This window comes from Dendrobates tinctorius, unplaced genomic scaffold, assembly GCF_039654945.1.
Source record: "Dendrobates tinctorius isolate UK_male_01 unplaced genomic scaffold, ASM3965494v1 ptg000028l, whole genome shotgun sequence".
Classification (NCBI taxonomy): Eukaryota; Metazoa; Chordata; class Amphibia; order Anura; family Dendrobatidae; genus Dendrobates; species Dendrobates tinctorius.
Window position 1 is genome coordinate 80,749,427 of NW_027361696.1, and position 26,663 is coordinate 80,776,089.

Here is a 26,663-nt window from a genome sequence, read left to right on the forward strand (position 1 = left end):
CTATTTAAAAATAAAAAAAATCACAATAAAGCCAACTTCAGGAATGAATCCAGAGGTATGATGCTAAAGTCGCCTGCCGGGAGTGCACCGAGTGTCGGTGCCACGCAGCTATTGGACTATCTGCTCATTATTTTTACAGCAGATACAGCAATGTGAGGGGAAAAAAAAAAAAAAAAAAAAAAAAAAAAGTTGACGCTGATGAAAATGACTAAAATAAAGGTGTAAAGATCACAGCTAGTGCAGCGTGTTCACAAAGGAGGAAAATCTGTATTTCACCATATAAGGATGGGGGTCAAATGGAAATGTAACATGTGCGTCACTGCTTGTATTCGCTCCTGTAGAAGAATTGCTAAAAAACTGGCATATTATAGTGAAGCTGTCAGGTGGACGTGGCAGTAGATATTGACCATTAGTAGGAAAGGATTTAAATAGTGATAAGTGAACGTGCATGCTCATATAACACCTTACCAGAGCACGTTCTCTCATCACTAGATTTAACTCCTTAAAGCTACATGACATGGCATGGGTTCTGCTTCTGTACCAGTGAGATCAGCTGCGAGGCTTCTGCTGGAATCAGTATTCTCACCGATGCAAGCCGTTTAACCCCCGCATATGCTTATAGCAATAGTGACTGTGGCCCACTACTCATAGAGTATGATTGCGAGGAGGGCATGGAAGGCAACCGCAGGCCAAATGTATGTCAATGCCTATTTGATCTGACTGTAGGTGAGATTAAATAAGGGGCGTCCATTTCTAATTGAGCCTATGGGATAGAGGGATTTTCTACAGAATTGATTGTGAATGGGCTGCATCCCTTACGGATATTCACTAGCAGAGTTTGCACTGCGATACAAAGGTGTAGGAGGATCACAAATTTATGTGACTTATACAATCCTGACACTGCGGGTTCATGAGAGGACATCATTGTAGTCATTAAGCTGAAAGCTGAAGAATTTTTACATAAAATATAAAAAGACAAAACCTAATAATACAATAAGTAAAAAAAAAAAAAAAAAAAAAAAAAAAAAATACCCTTAAATATTTATAAAAATTCAGAAAAATAAAACAGTCAACTATCCTGGTAACAGCAGAATGATACAGTGACAGTAGAAGTACCTACATATTACTGCCTGATGTGAATCAGTATTAGGTATGGATTCAGCAATGGATCCCGGGTACTTACCGCAGGGTGTAGGGGGTCCGATTCCGATGCATTGTACAGTACTTCTCTCCAGGATTCTCTATGGAAATTCTGCATGGACAAGCTGTGACTAATCCACAGCTTATCTGTGCTTGGTGCCCTAGCCTACCACCACCCTACATAGAGTATAGCCCTTTAGATTTGTAGCAATGTTCCACAATATTGCTCACCTCCGGTGTTTACTTGTATTTACAGTCTGTTGGTCCATGCCTGTATCGATAATGGCCCTTTTAAGATTTGCTTCTTTTTCACTCCGTAACTGCAAAGACAATGGAAATTGTATCAGTGGGATGAAAAGGTCCACAGACATATTTTTCATGCAATCCATCAAACCTTGTTGAGGTTGCCATCAACGTGCTTCAAGTATAAAAGCCACCAGACAGAAGCACCGGCGACACTCAGCACATGGCATCTATTGCTAAGGATGGAATTTACAATTTAGGGGATCCGGATATAAAGATCTCCACCAATCAACGACAACACCGCTCTGTGCGCAGAGCGGTGTCGGGTTTATGGGTTTAATCTAATCTATGGTTCAGTCACATTTCAGAGTGAATGGACATATCCACAAACTTAGTACTAAACCTGTACACCACTCGCAGCTCATTAAGGAGGTGCCAACTTCAGGAGCACCCTGCAGCGCCGAATTCAGAAGCACCACGCAGTGATTATAACAAAGAAACATACATTTTACGACAGTTACACTTTAAAGGCTGCGTGCACACAGGATGGATTTACCCACATAACCATAGATAATCTGAAGCAAAACCTGGATGTGTCATGCACGGTTTATTGCGCAGGTTGCCTGCACATTTCACTTTCTGCAACTAGCCAAGAAATTGCAAAGCTGCAAATGCTAAAATCTGCAGTCTATTTGCATGTGGAAAGTTTCCACAACATGTAGATAAAATTTAAAAGAACTCATCTAGACTCGTACTGGATTCAGCAGTGGATTATTCGCATGCAAATAAATTCAGAAATTTCAATCACATCTGCACATCAGTCATATGGCGCCAATGCAAGAAAAAGGCAAGAAGTGGACGATAAAAAAATTACTTACATCTTCCTGCTTCTTCTGCAGCTCTTCTAAAAGACTAACGATCTCCTCATCTGCAACATCACAAGGTCTCTGACCCTGAAAGCAGAAAGACTTGTGAGACGGACGCACGGCCCAAAAAACAGGAGAAAAGAATCAGGTCAGAAGCAGCTCGTGTGGGTGGATACATGGGCATCCATTACCATCCACTGACATGTGCTTACACAACAGTAAATAATACCCTACAGATACAAAAAAGGCCTCTCTTTACTAAAAATAGCAGCTAAAATGTCATGGATGGAGTCAGGATTTCCATTTTTGGGTTTCTGTATCATTCGGCATCATAAGATGATATCAGAGGAAGGGAACCCCAGAAATCTAGACGTAGAAACGATCATGCCTTACCACATTATTTAGGGCACTCATGTCACAGAAGTTTTCCACCAGGAGTCGGCAGGCCTCCTCCACTCCCCAGTGGGCAGCGGCATGCAGGGGCGTCCAGCCATCTTTGTCCCGAACATTTGGATCAAAATTGGCCTGAAGCAGAAGCCTGGTCAGAGAATGTGGAGAGAGGGGGTTGAAATAGCCGGCTCCGGATACACACTGCACAGAATGACAGGCCATGTTATCACACTACCTCATGATCTCTACGTAGCCTTTTGCTGCAGCCACGTGCAGGGCACCGGCCCCCGTCTTCGGATGCCTGATGTCTTCCATGTTCCCTGCATTGAGCCACTGCCGAGCATCCTGCAGCATCACCTCCTCCTCCTCCCTTTTGGCTGCCTCGATGTCTATACCTGCAAAGATGACAATGCAAGAGACACAGGATAACACTGGCAACTTGTAATTAATGAAATGCAGAATAATTCTTGAGGGGCGGCACGGTGGCTCAGTGGTTAGCACTTCAGCCTTGCAGCGCTTGGGGTCCTGGGTTCAAATCCCACCAAGGACAACATCTGCAAGGAGTTTGTATGTTCTCCCCGTGCTTGCGTGGGTTTCCTCCGGGTTCTCTGCTTTCCTCCCACATTCCAAAGACATACTTATAGGGAATTTAGATTGTGAGCCCCATCAGGGACAGCGATCCTAATGTGTGCAAACTGTGAAGCGCTGCGGAATATGTTAGCGCTATATAAAATAAAAATTATTTATTTATTTATTTATGAGGGGTTGTGATCTCATGTCACCCCTAGATCCATCCAGTAAGGTGTCAGGACCTGGCAGCATATCTGAAATATAAGATTGTGACGTCTATTTATCTGAAAACCTTGAATACCAAAGAAGGTGCAAAATGGCAGTAGTATGAATGGATGTGCACAGAAGCCTTTTTATAGTAAACTCCTTTAATCATCCTGGCTATAAATAATTAGACTGTGAACTCTGCAGCATAAATCCCATGAGACGATCCATTCCAGCAAGCATTAACTGGAGCACTACAGATTAGGTCTTATTATAGCTCTGCATCCTAGCAGCCAAGTGCTGTGCGGATACACGCAGGGTACTGAGCCGGACCAATGCTAGGAACAGGCACGCAGCTCTGCATCTCAGCAGCCAAGTGCTGTGCGGATACACGCAGGGTACTGAGCCGGACCAATGCTAGAACAGGCATGCAGCTCTGCATCTCAGCAGCCAAGTGCTGTGCGGATACACGCCGGGTACAGAGCCGGACCAATGCTAGAACAGGCATGCAGCTCTGCATCTCAGCAGCCAAGTGCTGTGCGGATACACGCAGGGTACTGAGCCGGACCAATGCTAGGAACAGGCACGCAGCTCTGCATCTCAGCAGCCAAGTGCTGTGCGGATACACGCAGGGTACTGAGCCGGACCAATGCTAGAACAGGCATGCAGCTCTGCATCTCAGCAGCCAAGTGCTGTGCGGATACACGCCGGGTACAGACCCGGAGTGGTGCAAGGAACAGGCACTCAAATCTGCATCTCAGCAGCCAAGCATTGTGCAGATACACACAGGGTACAGAGCCAGACTGGTGCTAGGAACAGGCACGTAGCCCTGCATCTCAGCAGCCACATGCTGTATGGATTCACGCAAGGTAGAGAGACGAACTGGTGTTAGGAACAGGCACATAGCTCTGGCACTGTGCGGAAACACACAGGGTACAGAGGCAGACTAGTTCTAGGAACGATGACATTTGGAAAATCACAGCAGGGTTCACTTTGTGTTAAACCTAGCCCACTGATAATGTTTACATAAAAGAAACCCAATGGGCCCCAATCTTTATTGCATTTTTGTGTAGTTTTTGAACTTTTGTGAAAATATATATATACACATACACACACAGTGGTGTGGAAAGTATTCAGACCCCTTTAAATCTTTCACTGTTTCATTGCAGCCATTTGGTAAATTAAAAAAAAAAAAAATCATTTTTTTTTCTCATTACTGTACACTCTACTCCCCATCTTGACTGGAAAAAAAACAAATGTAGAAACTTTTGCAAATTTATTAAAAAAGAAAAACTGAAATATCACATGGTCATAAGTATTCAGAACCTTTGCTCAGTATTGAGTAGAAGCACCCTTTTGAGCTAGTACAGCTACGAGTCTTCTTGGGAATGATGCAACAAGTTTTTCACACCTGGATTTGGGGATCCTCTGCCATTCTTCCTTGCAGATCTTCTCCATGTTCTCCAATTCTGTCAGATTGGATCGTGAACGTTGGTGGACAGCCATTTTCAGGTCTCTCCAGAGATGCTCAATTGGGTTTAGGTCGGGGCTCTGGCTGGGCCAGTCAAGAATGGTCACAGAGTTGTTCTGAAGCCACTCCTTTGTTATTTTAGCTGTGTGCTTAGGGTCATTGTCTTGTTGGAAGGTGAACGTTCGGCCATGTCTGAGGTCCAGAGCACTTTGGAAGAGGTTTTCATCCAGGATATCTCTGTACATGGTTGCATCCAAGTTTCCTTCAATTGCAATCAGTCAACCTGTCCCTGCTGCTGAAAAACACCCCCATAGCATGATGCTGCCACCACCACGTTTCACTGTTGGGATTGTATTGGGCAGGTGATGAGCAGTGCCTGGTTTTCTCCACACATACCGCTTAGAATTATCACCAAAAAGTTCTCTCTTTGTCTCATCAGACCAGAGAATCTTATTTGTCAAAGACTGGGAGTCCTTCATGTGTTTTTTCGCAAAATCTATGCGGGCTTTCATATGTCTTGCACTGAGGAGAGGCTTCTTTCGGGCCACTCTGCCATAAAGGCCTGACTGGAGGAGGGCTGCATTGATAGTTGACTTTGTGAAACTTTCTCCCATCTCTCTACTGCATCTGTGGAGCTCAGCCACAGTGATCTTAGGGTTCTTCTTTACCTCTCTCACCAAGGCTCTTCTCCCACGACTGCTCAGTTTGGCTGGACGGCCAGGTCTAGGAAGACTTCTGTTGGTCCCAAACTTCTTCCATTTAAGGATTATGGAGGCCACTGTGCTCTTGAGAACCTTGAGTACAGCAGAAATTCCTGTGTAACCTTGGCCAGATCTGTGCCTTGCCACAATTCTGTCTCTGAGCATCTTGGCCAGTTCCTTTGACCTCATGATTCTCATTTGGTCTGACATGCACTGTGAGGTCTTATGTAGACAGGTGTGTGCCTTTACAAATCAAGTCCTATCAGTTTAATTACACACAGCTGGACTCCAATGAAGGAGTAGAACCATCTCAAGGAATATCACAAGGAAATGGTCAGCATGTGACTTAAATAGGAGTGTCTGAGCAAAGGGTCTGAATACTTATGACCTTGTGATATTTCAGTTTTTCTTTTTTAAGAATATTGCAAACATTTCTACATTTGTTTTTTTCTGCAGTCAAGATGTGCTCATTAATGCCAAAAAAATGAACTTTTTGGAATTTACCAAAATGGCCGCAATGAAACAGAGTGAAAAATTTAAAGGGGTCTGAATACTTTCCGTACCCACTATATACATATAATTTATTCCAGGAAGCCTAAAAGATGAAATAATTTTTTATGACAGATAGAATTTAACGCCAGACACTTCTGTGCAAAATAATAACAAAAAAAAAGCTGCATAACTTGTTCCAAAGTCATGAATCTTGTGCAACACATTTTAAAGAATATTTGGGAAAAAATCGTCAATTAATACCACAAGACGAAAAGGAAAAAAAACGGACAACAAAAGCCCACAAATGATGAATACGGCCCAATGCATTTTCCCCGTATCACAATCCAGTCTGCTGTGATCTGTTATTTTAGCTCAAGCTGCTGCTCTTCCCCTATTCTTTCTCCATGCTTTACACTGCAGCCGTGTCTTCACCTTGGCTGTTGTGTAATAATGCACATGCTCATCATCACATACTGCTCATAAATGCATACTGATTAATTTGTCCTTACTACAAGGAGAATATTATAAAAGTATGATGACTATCAATCAGCAGAGATGTCGGCACAGGTGGTAAAGTACGCCGATCGCACCCTGTAAATGACTCCCATTCCTTCACGTGTGGAGCGCTGCTGAATCCGATCATACCTATTAGTCAATGGGAACAAGAACTTCCCCGACCGAGAGGTCAGTGAAATGAAAAACACCACACATGGATGCTGGGATCCAAACTGCAAAGCTAATTATTCCTCAGAGTGGCTTTTTCTAGAAAAGGGGGAAAAAGTGCGTCTTATAATCCGAAAAATACGGTATTTCATCTTCTATACTTTCTTGCAATAAATGGTTCGGGGAGGCTTTTTTGCATTATGGAAATGTTTTGAAATGTTTTGCTGTGTAGTTAAGGGTTGATGCCGACAATAAGCCTCATTTTCCAGCATGAAGTGTCTTTTCCTGTTATGGATTAATTGCTGCTGTTTAGAGGAAGATTAGCGAGTGCCAGGACTCTCACCTCGCTTTGTGATTTCAGTGCGGAGCAGGGTCTCCATACAGTCGTCTTCGGCAATGTCTAGTGGAACATCCCCGTCACTGTTCACAGCAGCGATGTTCGCCGAATGCTTTAGGAGATACCTACGATGAGGGAATGAAAAGCTTATCAGGGGTCTTATTCACAGGTTTAAAAACATTGAGGAAAAAAAAATAGATGAAGATCTCCAGTTTGTAAAATAAAATGATCAAAATAAAAATACTAAAATAAAAAAACTAAAGCAAAAGAAAATACTAAAATAAAAAATATTAAAGCAAAAGAAAATACTAAAACAAAAATTAAAGCAAAAGAAAATACTAAAATAAAGAATATTAAAATAAAAGAAAAATATTCAGGATTGAGAGTCCTCAGTAGTTGATACCTTTTAATGGCTAACTGAAAAGATGGTAACACATTGCAAGCTTTCGAGACTACTCAGGTCTCTTCATCAGGCTAGACTAATACAAAATCTGAAGTCACATATTTATGCACAATACAGCCTAGAAAAAATGCAATAGATAAGACAAGTGACGTGAAGCAGAACTTAAAATAAAAGAAATACTAAAATAAAAAACTAGCATAAAAGAAAATACTAAAATAAAAAAATACTAGAAAAATGCACTAAAATAAAAATACTAAAATAAATACTAAATAATAATACGTTACTATCCACTAATTGAAACAACTGAATCTTTGAAGAACCCACTATGAATGGAGCTGTAATCAATCTTACATACAACCGCTCTATTCATTCTAAATGGGACAGCCAGAGTCTTCATTATTTTTTTTGGGGGTGCGTTTGCAAAAAAAAAATAAAGGAGACAAAGTTACGGATCAAAATTACCCATATAAGGCTATGCCATGGTGCAGAAGATTTTTTTTTTTACCCATATGAGAATTGCAAGACATAAGGAGATGTCAAGCAAACATAATTTACTGTATAAACTCGCGTATAAACCGAGATTTTCAGCCCATTTTTTGGGGCAGAAAGTCCCCCTCTCGGCTTAAACGCGAGTCGTATACAGGGGGTCGGCGGGGAAGGGGGAGCGGGGGTGTCAGAGATCATACTAACCCCCGGCGCGTTTCTGCAGCCCCCCTGCTTCTCTCACACCTTCCTTCAGCGGTCATGTGGTACCGCTCTTTAAAGTCATGAATATGCGCATATTCATGACTTTAATGAGCGGTACCACGTGACCGCTGAAGGAAGGAAGAGCTGCCAGAGACGCTGGGGCTGCAGAGACAGCGCCAGGAGGGGGTAAGTATAAGCAATATTCACTTGTCCCTGGTCCATCGCTGTGCGCCACTCTGTCCTCCGCATCCTCTGTCAGTGACGTTTAGGCAGCAGAGGGCGCGATGACATAGTTAGTGCACGCCGCTCCCTCTGCTGCCTGAACGTCACTGACAGAGGACCCGGAAGACAGAGCGGGTGCAGCGATGGACCGGGAACAGGTGAATATCACAGGTGCCGGGATCCTGAGCCGCCTGCTCAGGACCCCGGTACCTGGCCCCAGCGACAAGAGGTGAGTATGTCATATTTTTTTTTTATTTGCAGCAGCAGAGGCAGCAGCATATGGGGCATAATCTATGGAGCATTTTATGGGCATCTTATGGGGGCATAATCTATGGAGCATCTTATGGCGGCATAATTTATGGGGCATCTTATGGTAACAATCGATGGAGCATCTTATGGGGGCATAATCTATTGAGCATCTAATGGGGGCATAATCTATGGAGCATTTTATGGGGCCATAACTTTATGGAGCAGCATATTATTCTACGGAGCATCTTAGTGAGGTTTGATGGAGATCTTTTGTGAACAGCAGTTTTCAGCTCTTTCCAAAGATTCTCGATTGGATTCAGGTCTGGACTTTGACTTGGCCATTCTAACACCTGGATATGTTTATTTGTGAACCATTCCATTGTAGATTTTGCTTTATGTTTGGGATCATTGTCTTGTTGGAAGACAAATCTTCGTCCCAGTCTCAGGACTTTTGCAGACTACAACAGGTTTTCTTCAAGAAGGGTCCTGTGTTTTGCTCCATCCATCTTCCCATCAATTTTAACCTTCTTCCCTGTCCCTGCTGAAGAAAAGCAGGCCCAAACCATGATGCTGCCACCACAATGTTTGACAGTGGGGATGGTGTGGTGATGAGCTGTGTTGCCTTTACACCAAACATATCGTTTGGCATTGTTGCCAAAAAGTTCGATTTTGGTTTCATCTGACCAGAGCACCTTCTTCCACATGTTTGGTGTGTCTCCCAGGTGGCTTGCTGCAAACTTTAAACTACACTTTTTATGGATTTCTTTGAGAATCTTGCCACTCTTTCATAAAGGCCAGATTTGTGCAGTGTACAACTGATTGTTGCCTATGGACAGACTGTCCCACCTCAGCTGTAGATCTCTGCAGTTCATCCAGTGATCATGGGCCTCTTGGCTTCATCTCTGATGAGTCTTCTCCTTGTTTGAGATAAAAGTTTAGAGGGACAGCTGGTCTTGGTAGACTTGCAGTGGTATGATACTCCTTCCATTTCAATATGATCGCCTGCACAGTGCATCCTTGGGATATTTAAAGTTTTGGAAATCATTTTGTATCAAAATCCAGCTTTAAACTTCTCCACAACAGTATCACGGACCTGCCTGTTGTGTTCCTTGGTCTTCATGATGCTCTTTGTGCTTCAAACAGAACCCTGAGACTATCACAAAGCAGGTGCATTTATACGGAGACTTGATTACACACAGGTGAATTATAGTTATCATCATTAGTCATTTAGGACAACATTGGATCATTCAGAGATCCACAATGAACTTCTAGAGTGAGTTTGCTGCACTGAAAGTAAAGGGGCTGAATAATATTGCACGCCCCACTTTTCCGTTTTTGAATTTCCACAAAAATTTAAAATAACCAATAAATTTTGTTCAACTTCACAATTGTGTCCCACTTGTTGTTGATTCTTCACCAAAAATTTACATTTGGTATCTTTATGTCTGAAGCATGATATGTGGGAAAAGGTTGAAAAGTTCCAAGGGGCCGAACACTTACCCAAGGCACTGTAGCTACAATAAATATATAAGTAAACACATACCTTGGTGAGAAAATAATATTGATTAAACCAATGATGCATCAAAGAATGAAAGAAAATGCAATACTAAAAAAAAATACTGGCCTGCTTTAAAAATTTGGAAAAAAAAAAAATCAGCTTATTAATACAAAGGGAGTAATAAACTGCATAAAATGGGATAAAAAACACCAATGACTACATCCGTAGTACGGGACATGAAGCGATCGTGCATATACGTGGTGGATTTATTGCGACTCAGTAACGCTAATCTTGATTCAACACATCTCTCACTTTCTGGAAATTTCAAACCTATTGCTATTTAGATGGAAAACGGCGAACACGGGCATGGAAACCAAGATTAATCCATTGGCCATGTTAGAACCATGCTGGTTTAAGCCAGACACTAAGTCAATGTGGTGCTCCCTACACATCAGTGGCCAAAAGGACAAAAGACAGAGGACAAGGATGAAAATTTCAGAAATCTGTGAGGATTCAGAGAATTTACTTTGTAAAATATGAGTCTAACTGCTAACACTGGAATGGCATGGTGCACAATGGCCTCCAGTTTTTACACTCACTCTGCTATTTCCATGTAGCCACAGGAAGCCGCGACATGTAAAGGCGTCCATCCTTCGTTGTCCGCTTGATTCACATTGGCACCGTGGTTTACTAGGAACTCTACCACTTCGAGGTTTTCATCTATACAGGCCTAGGAAAAAAATAATGATACTGTCAATAATTATAAAAGAACGCAAAATACAACAGGCGATTCAACAGCTCCACAATACTGTTACCACTTTGGAGAGAACTCATGTGGTTAAATAAGAGATAAACCAATAACTTTCTAAGGTCAGGGAGGATTTATTGTATATTATAGTACCAGTAAAGTGGATGAGATGGTACAAAATAAAAAAATCAACCTGTGATTAGGACATACATTTATGTTGCTGGTTCTCACGATATTATTTGCCTTAACAAGGGCTGTGTGCACAATATATAGAAAGCACTGACAGTGCTTCCTCCTCCAGACCCAGGAAACATGATCGCTGGGTGTAGAAAGCAAGCACGAGCCGCTGAGCCCTAGGAGCACCAGTCAGCTCTGTTATGTAGCCATGAGGCTGAATTTCCCCTATAACTGGAGCTTATATATCAGTTCAAATTACATGGGAAATCAGATTAAATATTGAAATTTGACCCAAAAATTATATAAAATGTAAAATAACGCTGCCAATTCAAGTCACAATGATTAAACAGGTGGGGGAAAAAATAACAAGTGCAACTTATAAAAATAATTGGTATGGTTAGGTGAACAAAATTTAAAAATATATTTCAGTGACCCTTAAAAAAAAACAAAAAAAAACAAAAACAACATTTTGTGCCAGAGTTTCCCTGCTCAGCTTCAGAGGACTGGACCTGAACTGGAGACAAGCCTAAACTAATTTAGACCATGTCCACAGTGTGGCACGACTGTCTAATTCTAATTACTTATGGTAGTTCAATCTACAGAATTCAATTCTGCAAATATTACAGCAGCAGCTGCACCTTCTACATTCGCCAGTATACTACAACTTTCACAGTTCCCTGACCCCACAGATGGTGCACTACAGGGTGCCAAAACCCTGGCACAATCACAGATTGTACCCCTGGCTCATACTTTACTAGGATGAATCCACAGCTGAGCCCCCCCCCCCCCCTCTTTTACACCTTGCTCATTCCTGGGACCTTAATCATTTCTGTAGCTTCAGTGGATACAGAGGCCAACAACCTGACAAAACTATGAGATAAGAATGCGCTGCAACCTGCTCTGTGATTGCAATTAAGAAGAGAAACCAGGGAGTGTGTGGGGTGGAGAAGGAAGACAGATGAAAGTCATCATTTTTACTCTTGGTAGATTCACAAGGAATATTTGTTTGCACACATGTTTCATCACACAAACCACCTTTCAATTGTAAATGCCTTTTTATTTCTCCAAGAACTCGCAAACTCCTTAAAAGATTTTCAGGAAATGGATGTCCCTTTCTGCATTTTCTTATAAAGAAACAAACCGTTCTGTACTCGCCTTCCCCGGATCCACTGGTGAGTCTCTGCAGCTTCGCTCAATGACTGGCATTGACTGCGGGGCTAAGTCACATTGACAGCATGGAAGCCAAGCACTGAGAACAGCGGCACAGCAAGTGTAGACAAAACACCGCCTTCAGAGTCGCTGAGCGCATTGACAGGCTGTCGCGCTGTCGACATGACTGTTAGCGCCATAGCCAATGCCTGACACCAGTAGTAGCAGCGTCGACTCGCCAGTAGACCCCGGGGAAGGAGAGTACCATGCTGTTTGTTTCTTTATAATAACCTGCAGCAGGGGACATTGAGTTAATGAAAGTGATTAAACCTTTTAAAAAGAGAATCTATCAGTTGAATCAACCCTCCTAAGCCGCCAGAGGTCATAGGAAGCTGAATAAAATGATACCTTGATATCTGCGGTCTAATGTCTAATTCCACAGAAATTAACGGTTCATAACTCTGGTCCAGACAGATCTCTGTGAGAGTCTACCTCCAAAGTTTATCATAAATGAAAGGGGGGTTACCAGTGTGAGACATGTAATGACCAACAGTCTGCTCTCCTGATCTACAGGTCTCACACTAGTAAAACCTCCTTTCATTTAAGCCTATACTTGAGATTACAGTAAAATCAAACAGGATGAGATTTGCTGTGGATTTTCCACCCACAAATGCGAATGAAAAATCTGCAGTCTATTCACATTGTGCAAAGGCCATGTTCCAATGGAACGTAAAATCTGCTTTTTTGGAAAGAAAAAAATCTGCTGCGTTTCAACTGTGTGTAGATTACGTTTACCTGTGCAGATTTTTTTCTATAGGCTTTAATGATGAGCCTGAAAAAAACTGCATGTAAAAAAAAAATGCATTTTTTAAAGGCTCCTCACCAGAGGGGTGATTACAATGACTGATAACACCTCTATACACAGCTGATAACACAATAGAAGATCCTCACAACTCACCCTGCTCCTCCCTCCCTTCACAATTACCTTTCCACACACTCAATAGACACCTCATTACAAAAGACAGGGTCTGACCATTATGGTTATGTTCTTGTGTTTCCGGAAATATCAGGAAGTATGACCCCGAAATAGCTTTAGTGCTCAGTGCAGAAATTGCAAGATTTCTATTTTTCATTTTCAATACAGATTGCGATATAGAAAGAAAAAAATAGATATAATATATATCATATAATCATTTTTTAAATCTATCACATCTATAAATGCAGGATGGCAGTGTGCAGACACCGACACCATACCTGAAAACCGTTTTAGTAGTAATATCTACAATTACAGAATACATACACATTTTATTTGCAGATGTGGCCTATGTTTTATGCCTCTCTCTGTAACTTGTGATACCACAAAGTGGTCACAAAACCCACGTAACCCCAGTCACCTAACCAAAACAATAAAAAGTATGTCGTTGTAGTGCAATATAGTTAATTTCTAGCAAAAATGTCCTGTAGAGTGAAGGAAAATCACATGGAAAAGGGAAATGGCGTTCACATAACAGTTACATTGGGCACGAGCCATGTCTCGCACTCCGCTCATGAAACACATGGGTCGTTCTGATTAACGCATCTGGCATGGGTCCTACATGATTTAATCCCCTACTGGGAAACAACGTGGATGGAGATTACAGCCAATGTTTACTTCATCCATAAAAAAAAGTATTTTCCCTGCTTAACACACAAGAGGAGCTCTGCTGATGTCATTATCCATTGCAAATTCACTTCCAGCTGCAGAGAATTCTGTCCTGCTAATGACAGGGGCCAGCCGAGCGTTGTACTGGAAAGCAGCCATCAGAGGAGCGCTTACTGCCCTGATCACTTTCCCAACGGTGCTTCCGCTGCCAACACTTTCTGCAGGCTGTCACAGCCACGTCCAGCACCCTTATAACATCCACTAATAAGCCCTGCAGCTATGTGCAGGAGTGATGGAGATCATGCTCTGAACGGGTAACCATTCAGGTCAAATCAAGGAAATGCTATCCAATTCCAGGGTAATTGGGGCTGGTATATTAAACCAAGTTACGGGGAAAACCCAGCCTCCTGCCGGCACTGCAGAGACGATTTGGGCCTGTTCGGAGCCCGCAGGTTCTGCTCTCTCCCAGCACCCCACGATCACATGACAGCTGGATCACGATGAGGAGGTGCTAAGAGATTCACCTACTGTATACTGCTTCTATGGTGCCAATTCACATCAGCAGCCTGTGATATCAGAGCAGAGCTGCTGCTGTATATAAAATAGAACCACCACTGCATGTTCATGGCATTGAAAAAAAAAAAATCCTTAAAGGGCTTATTCCAATCTTATTTTTTATAAAATTGCTTATATTTGTAAGCATTATCAGACAATAACCATTTATGAGTAAAGGGTGAGCCAGCATCCAAAATATAATCTTGGGTTTCTTCAGAACAACAATGTATGGAGATCTAAGCATAGCTGATGTGTTTCAGGCACAACTGGCCCTTAATCACAGAAATCATGCTATGACTAAGGGCCTGTTGTGCCTGAAACGCTTAAGAGATTTTATTTTGGTTGCTGGCTCATCTCCCTTTCCTCGTGTCCTGCCTAGCAAACAGCCACGCAATCATCTAGGCTTGGGTGAGCCGAGTACCATCGATTCCTGTACATTTATGACAAAGGGAATAACCCTTTAAATGAATGGAGATCTGAATAATCCTGTAGGTTATCCACTGACCTTGACCGTTACTGCCGACCCGCAGCCCAAACCTATTCAGACTGTTGGGGGTCAAAATACTAGCTACAGAGTCTGAGGAGACCCCTAATAAACAACCACAGGTAGGTTCATTTTCATTTAAAGGGGTTGTCTTATACGCCTTCAGGAACGCACTTCTACCATTCCACTTACCTTCCTGCTTGCCAGGGGGCAGAGCGCTCCGGCTTTATTGAATCTTCGGAATAGAGGCATGGTGACGGCACTGGCCCATACTGTACTTTCCGATGCGGCTATAGGGGGCGCTTTGTCTTTGTAACAAGGGCGCAGGGCAGGGGAATTAAAGCCAACTGGATCCAGCGATACAGAGCGGCAACAAGCAGGTCTATATCAAGTGCTGGGTGAGGACACAGGCCACCACTGAAACCGCAGAGATGGGCAGTATCCGAAGCAGCAAATAATCAAGTTACAAATCCCTACATTATTGGCAACGGAAAGGGTTTTTAATAAAAATCAAATTGCAAAGTTGCTTGTTTTTACAAGAGCAATTTTACCCATTTATATCGATGAGTCAACCTTGTAAATGGCTATCAAAAAAGGTTGTCTTCTGGCCTCGTTTCTTAAGCCTGTTTCACACTTCTGTTTTTGACCATCAGTCAAAATCCGCCGTATTTACAAAAAAACGGATCCGCCATTTTTTTTGGCGGATCCATTTTATTCCCCATTGATTTGCATTACCGGCAGATCTTGACGGATGGCCATCCGTTGGATCCGGTTTTTTTGCGGATCCGTCAATGTTTTTGCGTCCGCCGAGATGCCTGGGCGGACCATGTAACGTTTTTTCTACTGCAGGATCCGCATTTTCATAGAGCGCATGCCCGGAGGAATGAAGTCAGGAGGAAATTTAACCCTGAAATCATGTCTGGTGGACAGAAAAAAATTCTCTCTCTCTCTCTCTCCTTCCCGGGCAGCGGTTCCTTTAAAATTCTTCACTCGGCGGATCTGTCAAAAAAACGGATCCGGTGGCATCCATTCACATCAGTTAGGACCGGATCCGCTTTCCGCCTTTTTGGCGGATTTTAACTGACACAAAAAACTGAAGTGTGAAACAGGCCTTACTGTTAAACCAAACAAGCCTATTCAGCCTTATGAGAGTCAAAATACTATTCGCACCCCCAGTAAATTACCTTAGAAAGCTGCATTTTCCTCAAAAGTTCTCCTTTAAATGTAAAGTTACAGCCATGTAGGCGATTCAGCAGTGACACCCACTAATATTTTATTTAAAGGGTCATTCATTGAGCACTATTCCAAAGGAGGAGCCTTCCCCTTTAACAGTAAGCGGGTTATTTCGGTAACTGCCTGTCTTCTATTGTTAAGGCTTCCTGTCTTCAGCCAGGAGGAGATCATGACGTGTGTCAAGAATAAACTTGCCAAAAGTCTGCAGAAGTGCGACTATGACTGCGGTGACAGATTCGGCAAAGCGGAGGTGCGAGAGCGGCGAGGAGCAGGATTCCCACTACACCTACATATAGCACAATGTGATAAAACAGACTGCCTAATGATAGCATTGGAAACGCTCTGCCTAATGGAGACACAACGCTCTGGAGGAGGAAGAATGGAAACAGTCTATTCCCCCGCAAATTCTGACTGCAAAATGTATCGCATCTTGCAAATATGGACACATAGGTCATTACCAGCCTACGGGTCCGCACATAGGATAAATGCACCCGGAACAGGAAAGTGCATTACACATCCTCAGCAGGCAGCAGCGCCAGCCAAGTGGATGAAAGATGAACAAGTTTGTGGAACATTTTCTGTGCTGGATACTGCATGCTGTGGATTTTTCAGTATGCCGCAAGTGTTTACATTTCAGAGATCACTCCTTTCAAATCCGCACAAAAATCTACATGCTCGACACGAGGATTGCGCTGTAGATTCAGAAAAGATTTAAAGCAAGCATTTTTTTTGCAGTGTGCGCGCCTCTTTGTGACCTGCACCCAAAGTGCAGGGACTCCCTACAGAAATGGTCCATGAGGTAAGAAACAACTCGCAGATATGAAACATTGTGAATTAATCCATAAAGACACAGAGGGGAACATTAAAGAAAACGGACGATGAGAAATGAATCTATAAATATGCATTCTGCATTATTATTGCCAGCACGGGCGTCATTACATGCGAGGACTGTGCTGCCGAGAAACGAAGAATTATACGTGTCTAAAAGATGAAATCAGCTGTTTGTCAGTGGCTCACAACTGACAGTATGTAGGAGAGCAGAGTGTGCATGGACTGTATATGTGCGTGCTGTAATGCTATATACACACACTGCTCAAAAAAATAAAGGGAACACTCAAATAACACATCCTAGATCTGAATGACAAATATTCTCATTGAATACTTTGTTCTATACAAAGCTGAATGTGCTGACAACAAAATCACACAAAAATCATCAATGAAAATCAAACTTATTTACCAATGGAAGCCTGGATTTGGAATCACAAACAAAATTAAAATGGAGTGTAATGTCCTTAAAAAAAAAAAAAAATCAAAATGAGGCTCAGTATTGTGTGTGGCCTCCACGTACGTGTATGACCTCCCTACTGTACAATGCCTGGGCATGCTCCTGATGAGGCAGCAGATGGTCTCCTGTGGGATCTCCTCCCACACCTGGACGAAAGCATCCGCCAACTCCTGGACAGTCTGTGGTGCAACGTGACGTTGGTGGATGGAGCGAGACATGATGTCCCAGATGTGTTCAATCAGATTCAGGTCTGGGGAACGGGCGGGCCAGTCCATAGCTTCAATGCCTTCATCTTGCAGGAACTGTTGACACACTCCAGCCACATGAGGTATGGCATTGTCCTGCATTAAGAGGAACCCAGGGCCAACCGCACCAGCATATGGTCTCACAAGGGGTCTGAGAATCTCATCTCGATACCTAATAGCAGTCAGGCTACTTCTGGCGAGCATATGGAGGGCTGTGCGGCCCTCCAAAGAAATGCCAACCCACACCATAACTGACCCACTGGCAAACCGGTTAGGCCTGTTTCACATTTCAGTTTTTAGTGTCAGTTAAAATCCGCCAAAAAGGCGGAAAAGCGGATCCATTCCTAACTGATGTGAACGGATGCCACTGGATCAGTTTTTTGACGGATCCGCCGACTGAAGAATTTTAAAGGAACCGTTGCCCGAGAGAGCGAGAATTTTTTTTTCTCCGCCAGAAAGGATTTCAGGGTTAAATTTCCGGCTCACTTGCTTTCTCCAAGCATGCGCACTGTAAAATGCGGATCCTACAACACAAAAAAAAGTTGCATGGTCCGTCCAGGCATGCCGGCGGACGCAAAAAATTTGGCGGATCCGCAAAAAAACAGATCCAACAGATGGCCATCCATCAAGATCCGCCGGTAATGCAACTCAATAGGGAAAAAAACGGATCCGCCAAAAAAAAATGGCGGATCCGTTTTTTTCAAAAACCGGCGGATTTTGACTGATGGTCAAAAACGGAAGTGTGAAATAGGCCTTATGCTGAAGGATGTTGCAGGCAGCAGATCGCTCTCCATGGTGTCTCCAGACTCTGTCACATCAGTCACATGTGCGCAGTGTGATCCTGCTTTCACCTGCGAAGAGAACAGAGCGCCAGTGGCGAATTTGCCAATCCTGGTGTTCTGTGGCAAATGCCAAGCGTCCTGCATGGTGTTGGGTTGTGAACACAACCCATATCTGTGAACATTGGGCCCTCAAACCATCCTCATGGAGTCGGTTTCCAACAATTTGTACACACACATGTACATTTGTGCTGGAGGTCATTTTGCAGGGCTCTGGCAGTGCTCCTCCTGTTCCTCCTTGCACAAAGGCAGAGGTAGCGGTCCTGCTGCTGGGTTGTTGCCCTCCTACGGCCCCCTCCACATCTCCTGGTGTACTGGCCTGTCTCCTGGTAGTGCCTCCAGCCTCTGGACACTATGCTGACAGACACAGCAAACCTTCTTGCCACAGCTCGCATTGATGTGCCATCCTGGATGAGCTGCACTACCTGAGCAACTGGTGTGGGTTGTAGAGTTCGTCTCACGCTACCACGAGTGTGAAAACACAACAAACATTCAAAAGTGACCAAAACATCAGCCAGAAAGCATTGGCACTGAGAGGTGGTCTGTGGTCCCCACCTGCAGAAACACTCTTTCATTCAGGGTGTCTGGATTTACTTGAGGAGTTATATTCTGTTTAAGTGTTCCCTTTTTTTGAGCAATATTATATATATATATATATTATATATACACACAACGTTGTGTGTGTGTGTGTGTGTGTGTGTGTGTGTGTGTGTGTGTGTGTGTGTGTGTGTATATATATATATATATATATATATATATATATATATATATATATATATATATATATATATATATATATATACACACACACACAGTATATTATATATGCACACACCGTTGTATACACATACATACACACCCCATGCTGCAGAAGAACACTTAAAGGGGATATCGGAGACTATTTGACTATTGCACCCAGTACAAGGAGGTCACAGACCGCTCATGCCTGCGAATCTGTAGTTTCCATTGACATGTCGACAGAGCAGCTTCTTCTCTGTGGACAAGGCACGACTGCAGACATCATGCTGATTGACAGCCAACTCCCTAACTGCGAGGAGCTGGCTGTCAATCAGACAGACGTCTGCAGCAGTCTGGAAGGGAAACCGCTGCTCTGTAGACATGAAGTTAAATGAAGCAGCAGAATATCAGACATGAGCAGAACAAGTAGTTAGCAACCACCTGCCTGTAAGTTCTTGGACCTATGAGATAAACAAAATAATCCAAGATAGCCCCTTTAACAGGTCTCTAATCTCCCTATTCTACCCATGTACATTAAAATTAGCAATATTTACCCCTCCACACCTTTCCTCAATTAGTAGATCTACTTTTTTCCTATTTTCTGCTATCTTGACCTGAGGTTCTACTTATATTTTGAATAATGCAGAAGACAGTTTCTCTCATATGCAAAAAAAATAAATAAATGTCTGAATGAAGGATAATGTTCAATTACAGCGATGCATGTACCGCAGGGAATGAGGACTATCACACGTTGAGCAAAAAATCCATAGGAAGAGGTAAAGCCCACTGGCTATATATCAGCTCATGTGTGTCTACAGTCTGAAACACGGCTACCAAGATCTGCGACTAAACAGAGAAATTACACCATACAAGAAACCTGAAGAGTTCAATGTCCATTTGACTCCACAATTACATCACTTCCCGTCAGTTTCTTAATAGATAATCCCAATACAAATCAGAGGTGAAAGAGTTAAGACATTCCAGTCTCTCCATATATAGGATAGTCACTCCTGCAATAAATGGGGTCAATATTCAACAGTCCTGGGAGTGAAGCGTCCTCCTTAAGGGCCTGTCACACTAAGTGATATCACAAGCAATATCACTATAACGTCACTGGTTTTTGTGACATAGCAGAGATATCGCTATGTCTGATACTTACCTCCGACCGCTCCCCCGCTGGTTACCGCTGATCGCGCGAGAACGCCCTGGGCCGTTTCTCGTCGGCCGCTTCCTGTGGCGCCGACGAGAGACGCGTGGACGCGGGCGGGAGGATGTCAGGATCGCCTCGTCTGACAGGTAAGCAGCGACCCCCGTCCCCAGCGATGTCTCTGGTGAGATCTACCTGTGTGGCAGCTCACTAGCGACCACTTAGCGATGCACAAGCGATCCTGACCGCGTCATATCGCTGGTGCATCGCTAAGTGTGACAGTACCTTTAGTGTCTGTGGACTGTATACAGCAGGTCAAAACCCAGCACAATAAGGCCAGGGCTGCACCGCCACATGCTGTGCAACTACATTTTGCTAGGAGTCACAGAACGGAGTCGTGGAGCAGGAGTCATGAGTCAGAGGTTTCAGAAAATGGAAACCGGTCTTAGGAGCGCAGGAAAAAGACTCAGACAAGAGATTGGTTTAAACCACAACGCGTTTCGACGGAGGATCCGTCTTCATCAGGTGGAAGAGGTTTGGCTTACCGAATCCACATCCCTGGCTATATTCTCAAAATGAGGAAAATGGAACGTTTTTCTCTTTGGGTTATCAGATTTCCATCAGATTTTTTTTTTCATTTATTTTTTAAAAACTGGACTTTTATTAATCAATGATTCTCTTAATTGACCTGTGACAGATTAAAAACAGATGAAACACAGTTGGAAAAAAGAGCTCTGTCATTTTGTCTGATCTGTAAAACAGCAGCGAAAATATGCAATGTCAAAAACTCACCAAAAACCAATGTGTCTTGGTTTTAATATGTTTTGCCAGTCAAAGTCATACAGCAAATTGCAATGAAACCATATGCATTTTGCAAGTATTATGTGTACGGGCACACAAAAATCTCTGCCTATTCAAGGTGACCATAGACCCCATATGTAGGTCCTCTCACAGAGAACAGATCACATACTTTGCACTGATGAGGGGCAACATCCTGAAACACGTGTCTGCAAAGTGAGATTCTTGTTTGGCTTTTATCCCAAGTCATGTGACAAGGCTCGTTAAAGGGTCGATATTGAGTTTCAGGATCGCTATTTCCAATAGGTGACGCTATAGAGTTCTAGTCCTCTTTCTCTCTGAAGAGGCAATTTTCATATTTAATTTCCTAGAGTAGCATGCATGGCTTATAAGCTCCTCACTGACAGACATGTCTCTCTCCACAAGAAGAAAATCACCACTTAGATTACAGAGATCAGAAAATCTAATACTCATCTCTACTTTTCCCTGTTATCAGCCATTCTAGGATTTCTTTTTTGGTGGGTGGGGGGCAATGACTATTCTGTTCGTCAGTATCGTCAAAAGATAGACATGTTATTTATATAGTGGCTGCCAGTCCTGCCGTGCCATTTCTGTCTCAAGTCCTTGCTCGGCTCCAAAGGTATGTATTATAACCCCAAAGTCTTCCCCGCGCCCTCTGTATACACAGATCTGTTACATTTGTCCTGTAACACTTTTACTCAGCTGTGACAAATAACCATGGACAGCTTTATACCCGAACCAAAGGGCAAGGACGGACCCTGTAGCCTCTCCTGTCCTTGTCTTGCCCTCACTAAAGTCTCTAATGATCTGCTCACAGCTAAATCAAATGGTCATTACTCCATGCTAATTCTCTTGTATCTCTCTGCAGCATTCGACACTGTGGATCATCAGCTCCTCCTCACTATGCTCCGTTCCATTGGCCTTAAGGACACCGTTCTCTTCTGGTTCTCCTCCTATCTCTCCGACCGCTCCTTTACTGTATCTTTTGCCGGTTCCTCCTCCTCTCACCTTCCCCTTACTGTTGGGGTCCCCCAAGGATCGGTTCTAGGCCCCCTCCTCTTCTCCTTGTACACTGCCCCTATTGGTCAAACAATCAGTAGATTTGGTTTCCAGTACCATCTCTATGCTGATGACACCCAATTATACGCTTCTTCTCCTGACATCACGCCAGCCTTTCTAGAAAACACCGGCGATTGTCTAAACGCTGTGTCTAATATCATGTCCTCACTATATCTGAAACTGAACCTGTCAAAGACTGAACTCCTGGTGTTTCTTCCCTCTACTAATGTACCTATACCCGACATTGCTATTTCTGTGGGTGGTTCCACTATTACTCCCCAGCGACAGGCCCGCTGTCTTGGGGTCATACTTGATTCCGAGCTTTCCTTTGCCCCTCATATTCGATCACTGGCTCGCTCTTGTCATCTGCACCTCAAAAACATTTCTAGAATGCGACCTTTTCTTACTTTCGAGTCTGCAAAAACTCTTACTGTTTCTCTTATTCATTCTCGTCTCGACTATTGTAACTCTCTTCTAATTGGTCTCCCTCTTACCAAACTCTCCCCTCTCCAATCTGTCTTGAATGCTGCAGCCAGGATCATATTCCTCACCAATCGTTACACTGATGCCTCTACCTTGTGCCAGTCATTACACTGGTTACCTATCCACTCCAGAATTCAGTATAAACTTATTACCCTCACCCACAAAGCCCTCCATGGTTCAGCACCACCCTACATCTCCTCCCTTGTTTCAGTATACCACCCTACCCGCACCCTCCGTTCTGCTGATGACCTGAGGTTAGCATCCTCAATAGTCAGAACCTCCCACTCCCGTCTCCAAGACTTTACACGTGCCGCGCCAATTATTTGGAATGCACTTCCCAGGTCAATACGATTATTCCCCAATCCCCACAATTTTAAGCGTGCCCTGAAAACGCATTTATTCAGACTGGCCTATCGCCTCAACACATTAACCTAATCTATCCCTGTGTGGCACAGCCAAAAGTTTTGCCATAACCAGATTTCCCGCATCATGTTCCCACATGCGTTATGCATCCATTAGCCCTCTGTGTTTGTACTGTTACACACTTAACATTATGGCTGGTCCATACAATCAGGGCAACTGTTACCACCCACCTTTCGTGTCTACCTCTTTCCTCATAGACTGTAAGCTTGCGAGCAGGGCCCTCATTCCTCTTGGTATTTGTTATCTACTGTATGTGATTATTGTTATGCTGTAATGTCTATTGTCTGTACAAATCCCCTCTGAAATGTAAAGTGCTGCGGAATATGTTGGCACTATAAAAATAAAATTTATTATTATTATTATTGTAGGACACTCCAGCTCCCATGCCGCTCAATGCATTTGTCCAAGACTTATTTTTATTTAATCCAATTTATTTGATTTTCTTATTTTTCGTTGCTTTTTTTTTTTCCTGCTTAGAAACCCATTCACAAGCTTCTCATGGACTCCAGGTCGCTGTCTACAATGGAGGCTGGGTAACAAATAAGATTTATAAAAGGAACAGCGTAATTTGCCAATAAAACATAAGCGAAACACTGCAAAAACATGTAATTCATAAAGTATATACACACCTGCCCTTGGCAGAAAGACTCTCAACCCTCTCTCCTGTCTGCAAGTGAGTGCAGCAGACAGGAGAGCGTGCAGGTGCCCAGCAGACAGGAGAGCGTGCGGGTGCCCAGCAGACAGGAGAGCGTGCGGGTGCCCAGCAGACAGGAGAGCGTGCGGGTGCCCAGCAGACAGGAGAGCGTGCGGGTGCCCAGCAGACAGGAGAGCGTGCAGATGTGCAGCACTGGGCGTTAACGCAGTGCTCGCTCTGGGCTAGTAAGCTCTGTCAATCAAGCACGATTATTAAGAGATCACAACGGTGCACTGAGCCCTGGGCCACATCAAGGGTGTGCCGAGAAGTCCCCATTTCCATCTAATATATAAAGATCAATGTGGGTGTGTATGTGTGTATGTCCGGGATTGGCAACCGCACCGTCGTAGCTACAGCCACAAAATTTTGCACAGTCACACGTCTAGACCCCGAGAGCGTCATAGGCTATGTTGTGAGGCGAAATTTTAACCCCGCGTGTTCCAATTCACTAAATAATTTTGCCCCTATCTACATAATGGGGAAAAAGTGAAAGGAAAAGTGTTGGGAGACAAATTGACAGCTGCCAGATGTGAACAAGGGGGACTTAAAGAATGAGAGCGATGGCGCCAAGGAGTATATACCGTACAGTTGCTAAGGTGGGGCTCTGACATGGGATACTCACCACACACGGGGATAAGAACACACACACAAAATGTGCCACACACTATTACGTGCTTCAACACATATACCACCCTCAGCACACATTTCACCACACATACACCAACCTCACCACATAAAAGTCGAAACACAAAAGTCGCCACTCAAAACTCGCCACGCTGTCCCAGACCTGTTTAAAAGATGAAAAACGAGCTGTGATTGGTTGCTATCAGCAACAGTTTTCTTTGTAGACAGTAACTGAGGCCTATTATTCTTATCATTTCTATGGTGTTATCGTCCATCTGTAAAGCTGGAAATAACACAATTTATTACCGTGCCAACACAGACCACCCTCTGACACAGACTGCAGGGGGAGCCCAGTATCACACAGGATAGGATTAGATACACGGCTCAGCAGTCAGTATCACACAGGATAGGATTAGATACACAGCTCAGCAGTCAGTATCACACAGAAGAGGATTAGATACACAGCTCAGCACAGTATCACACAGCTCAGCAGACAGTATCACACAGAATAGGATTAGATACACAGCTCAGCAGTCAGTATCACACAGGAGAGGATTAGATACACAGCTCAGCACACAGTATCACACAGAATAGGATTAGATACACGGCTCAGCAGTCAGTATCACACAGGATAGGATTAGATACACAGCTCAGCAGTCAGTATCACAAAGGAGAGGATTAGATACACAGCTCAGCACACAGTATCACACAGAATAGAATTAGATACACAGCTCAGCACAGAGTATCGCATACAGCTCAGCAGACAGTATCACACAGAATAGGATTAGATACACGGCTCAGCAGTCAGTATCACAGGATAGGATTAGATGCACGGTTTTTGTGTGCAATATAATCATTATAATTTGCTATAACTAACCACAGTTGGTTACTATGCCCAGGCAACGCCGGGCTCTTCAGCTAGTATTGAATAAAAATGGTTTTCTGTATAATTAAAGAAAGTAAATCTACCGTATATTGTAGGTCTGAAATGTATAGGGACCATGTCCCCTATAGGCTGAAAATGGGGGGGACTCAGGATATATCATGGTCGGCCAAAAGACCGTCAGCCATTGGGAGTGTACAGAAAGCTTATACTGTAGCTATACCTCAACTACTGGGCTATGCTCACACAAACTGGATTTACCTTTAGCAAACCTGCCACAGACCAAAAATCAGAGGCCAATTTCTAATAAAAAAAAAAGGGCCACAGATTGGCCTTATTATAGGTCATCAGGGCTAATCTGGGGCTTATAAATCAGGACATAATTATGATTTTGTGAACAAGGCCTCATTATTCTGGTTTCTATTATACTGGACTTGACCAAACACCTTAAAATTCTCAAAAAACATGAAATCCTCAAATAATATGAAGCAGAATGTTTTGTGTACGGGCCGACACATAAATAATGGGGTGTGGAGAGGATCCGAAATCTTAGGAAGCTGCCCGGGCCAAAGAAACATGAAGTCATGGAAAAACAAGGGAGACTCTGCATGTTGTCGGTCCCCGTACAAAGTAATGACTATCCCAGACGCCTGCAGCCCTCACAGGCATACATGTAGGATCCGGACACATGAATTACACGGCACCTCTGCAGATTACGCACCATTATATTGGAGTAGATGCAATATGGCAGCCATTAGCATCCCCTCAGGGACAGAGATGTAGCACAAGTCATATAGAAAATTACTAGTGTTTCTGATGTTGAGCTGCCGGGAGAGAGGAATCAGATTAACCTCACTGGTTATAGCTGAACAGGAAAAGTGCTAGTTTCTAAAAGTATTGATGGTGATGCCGTGTTTTTTTTTTTATTTGAAAAAACACAGGTATCCATTTTTGCTGACAAAAACCTGATGAAGTAGAATCAGATTTTTTTTTTTGTTTTATGCATGCACAAGAGACAAATGTAGCATAACAAAGATGCATCAAAAAACGCAGCAAAACCTGCATTTTTAAAGCAAATTTCTTTCTGCCAAGAGAGCATGTTTTGTCTGCGGGAAAAAATGCATCAAAAATGCAAAGTGTGAACATAGCCTTAGGGCCCCGTCACACATAGCGATCTCGCTAGCGAGATCGCTGCTGAGTCACAATTTTTGTGACACAACAGCGATCTCACCAGCGAGATCGCTGTGTGTGACAGCGATCAGCCCCCCTGCCGGTATCGCTGCAGGAAAGGCTAGGACTT

At 43.3% G+C, this 26,663-nt stretch overlaps 1 protein-coding gene across 3 annotated transcripts in view; it reads right to left on the reverse strand.

Moving 5' to 3' along the window:
• The window catches only part of PPP1R12C (protein phosphatase 1 regulatory subunit 12C), a 144,285-nt gene that overhangs the window by 75,767 nt on the left and 41,855 nt on the right, over nucleotides 1-26,663 (reverse strand). For all 3 annotated transcript variants that reach the window (XM_073571074.1, XM_073571075.1, XM_073571072.1), the window contains exons 2-7: nucleotides 10,736-10,866; nucleotides 7,084-7,202; nucleotides 2,875-3,034; nucleotides 2,643-2,787; nucleotides 2,262-2,336; nucleotides 1,372-1,460 (exon numbers count right to left, since the gene is read on the reverse strand). In XM_073571074.1, the coding sequence (XP_073427175.1) occupies nucleotides 1,372-1,460; nucleotides 2,262-2,336; nucleotides 2,643-2,787; nucleotides 2,875-3,034; nucleotides 7,084-7,202; nucleotides 10,736-10,866 (719 nt within the window). The remainder of the gene's footprint in view (nucleotides 1-1,371; nucleotides 1,461-2,261; nucleotides 2,337-2,642; nucleotides 2,788-2,874; nucleotides 3,035-7,083; nucleotides 7,203-10,735; nucleotides 10,867-26,663) is intronic.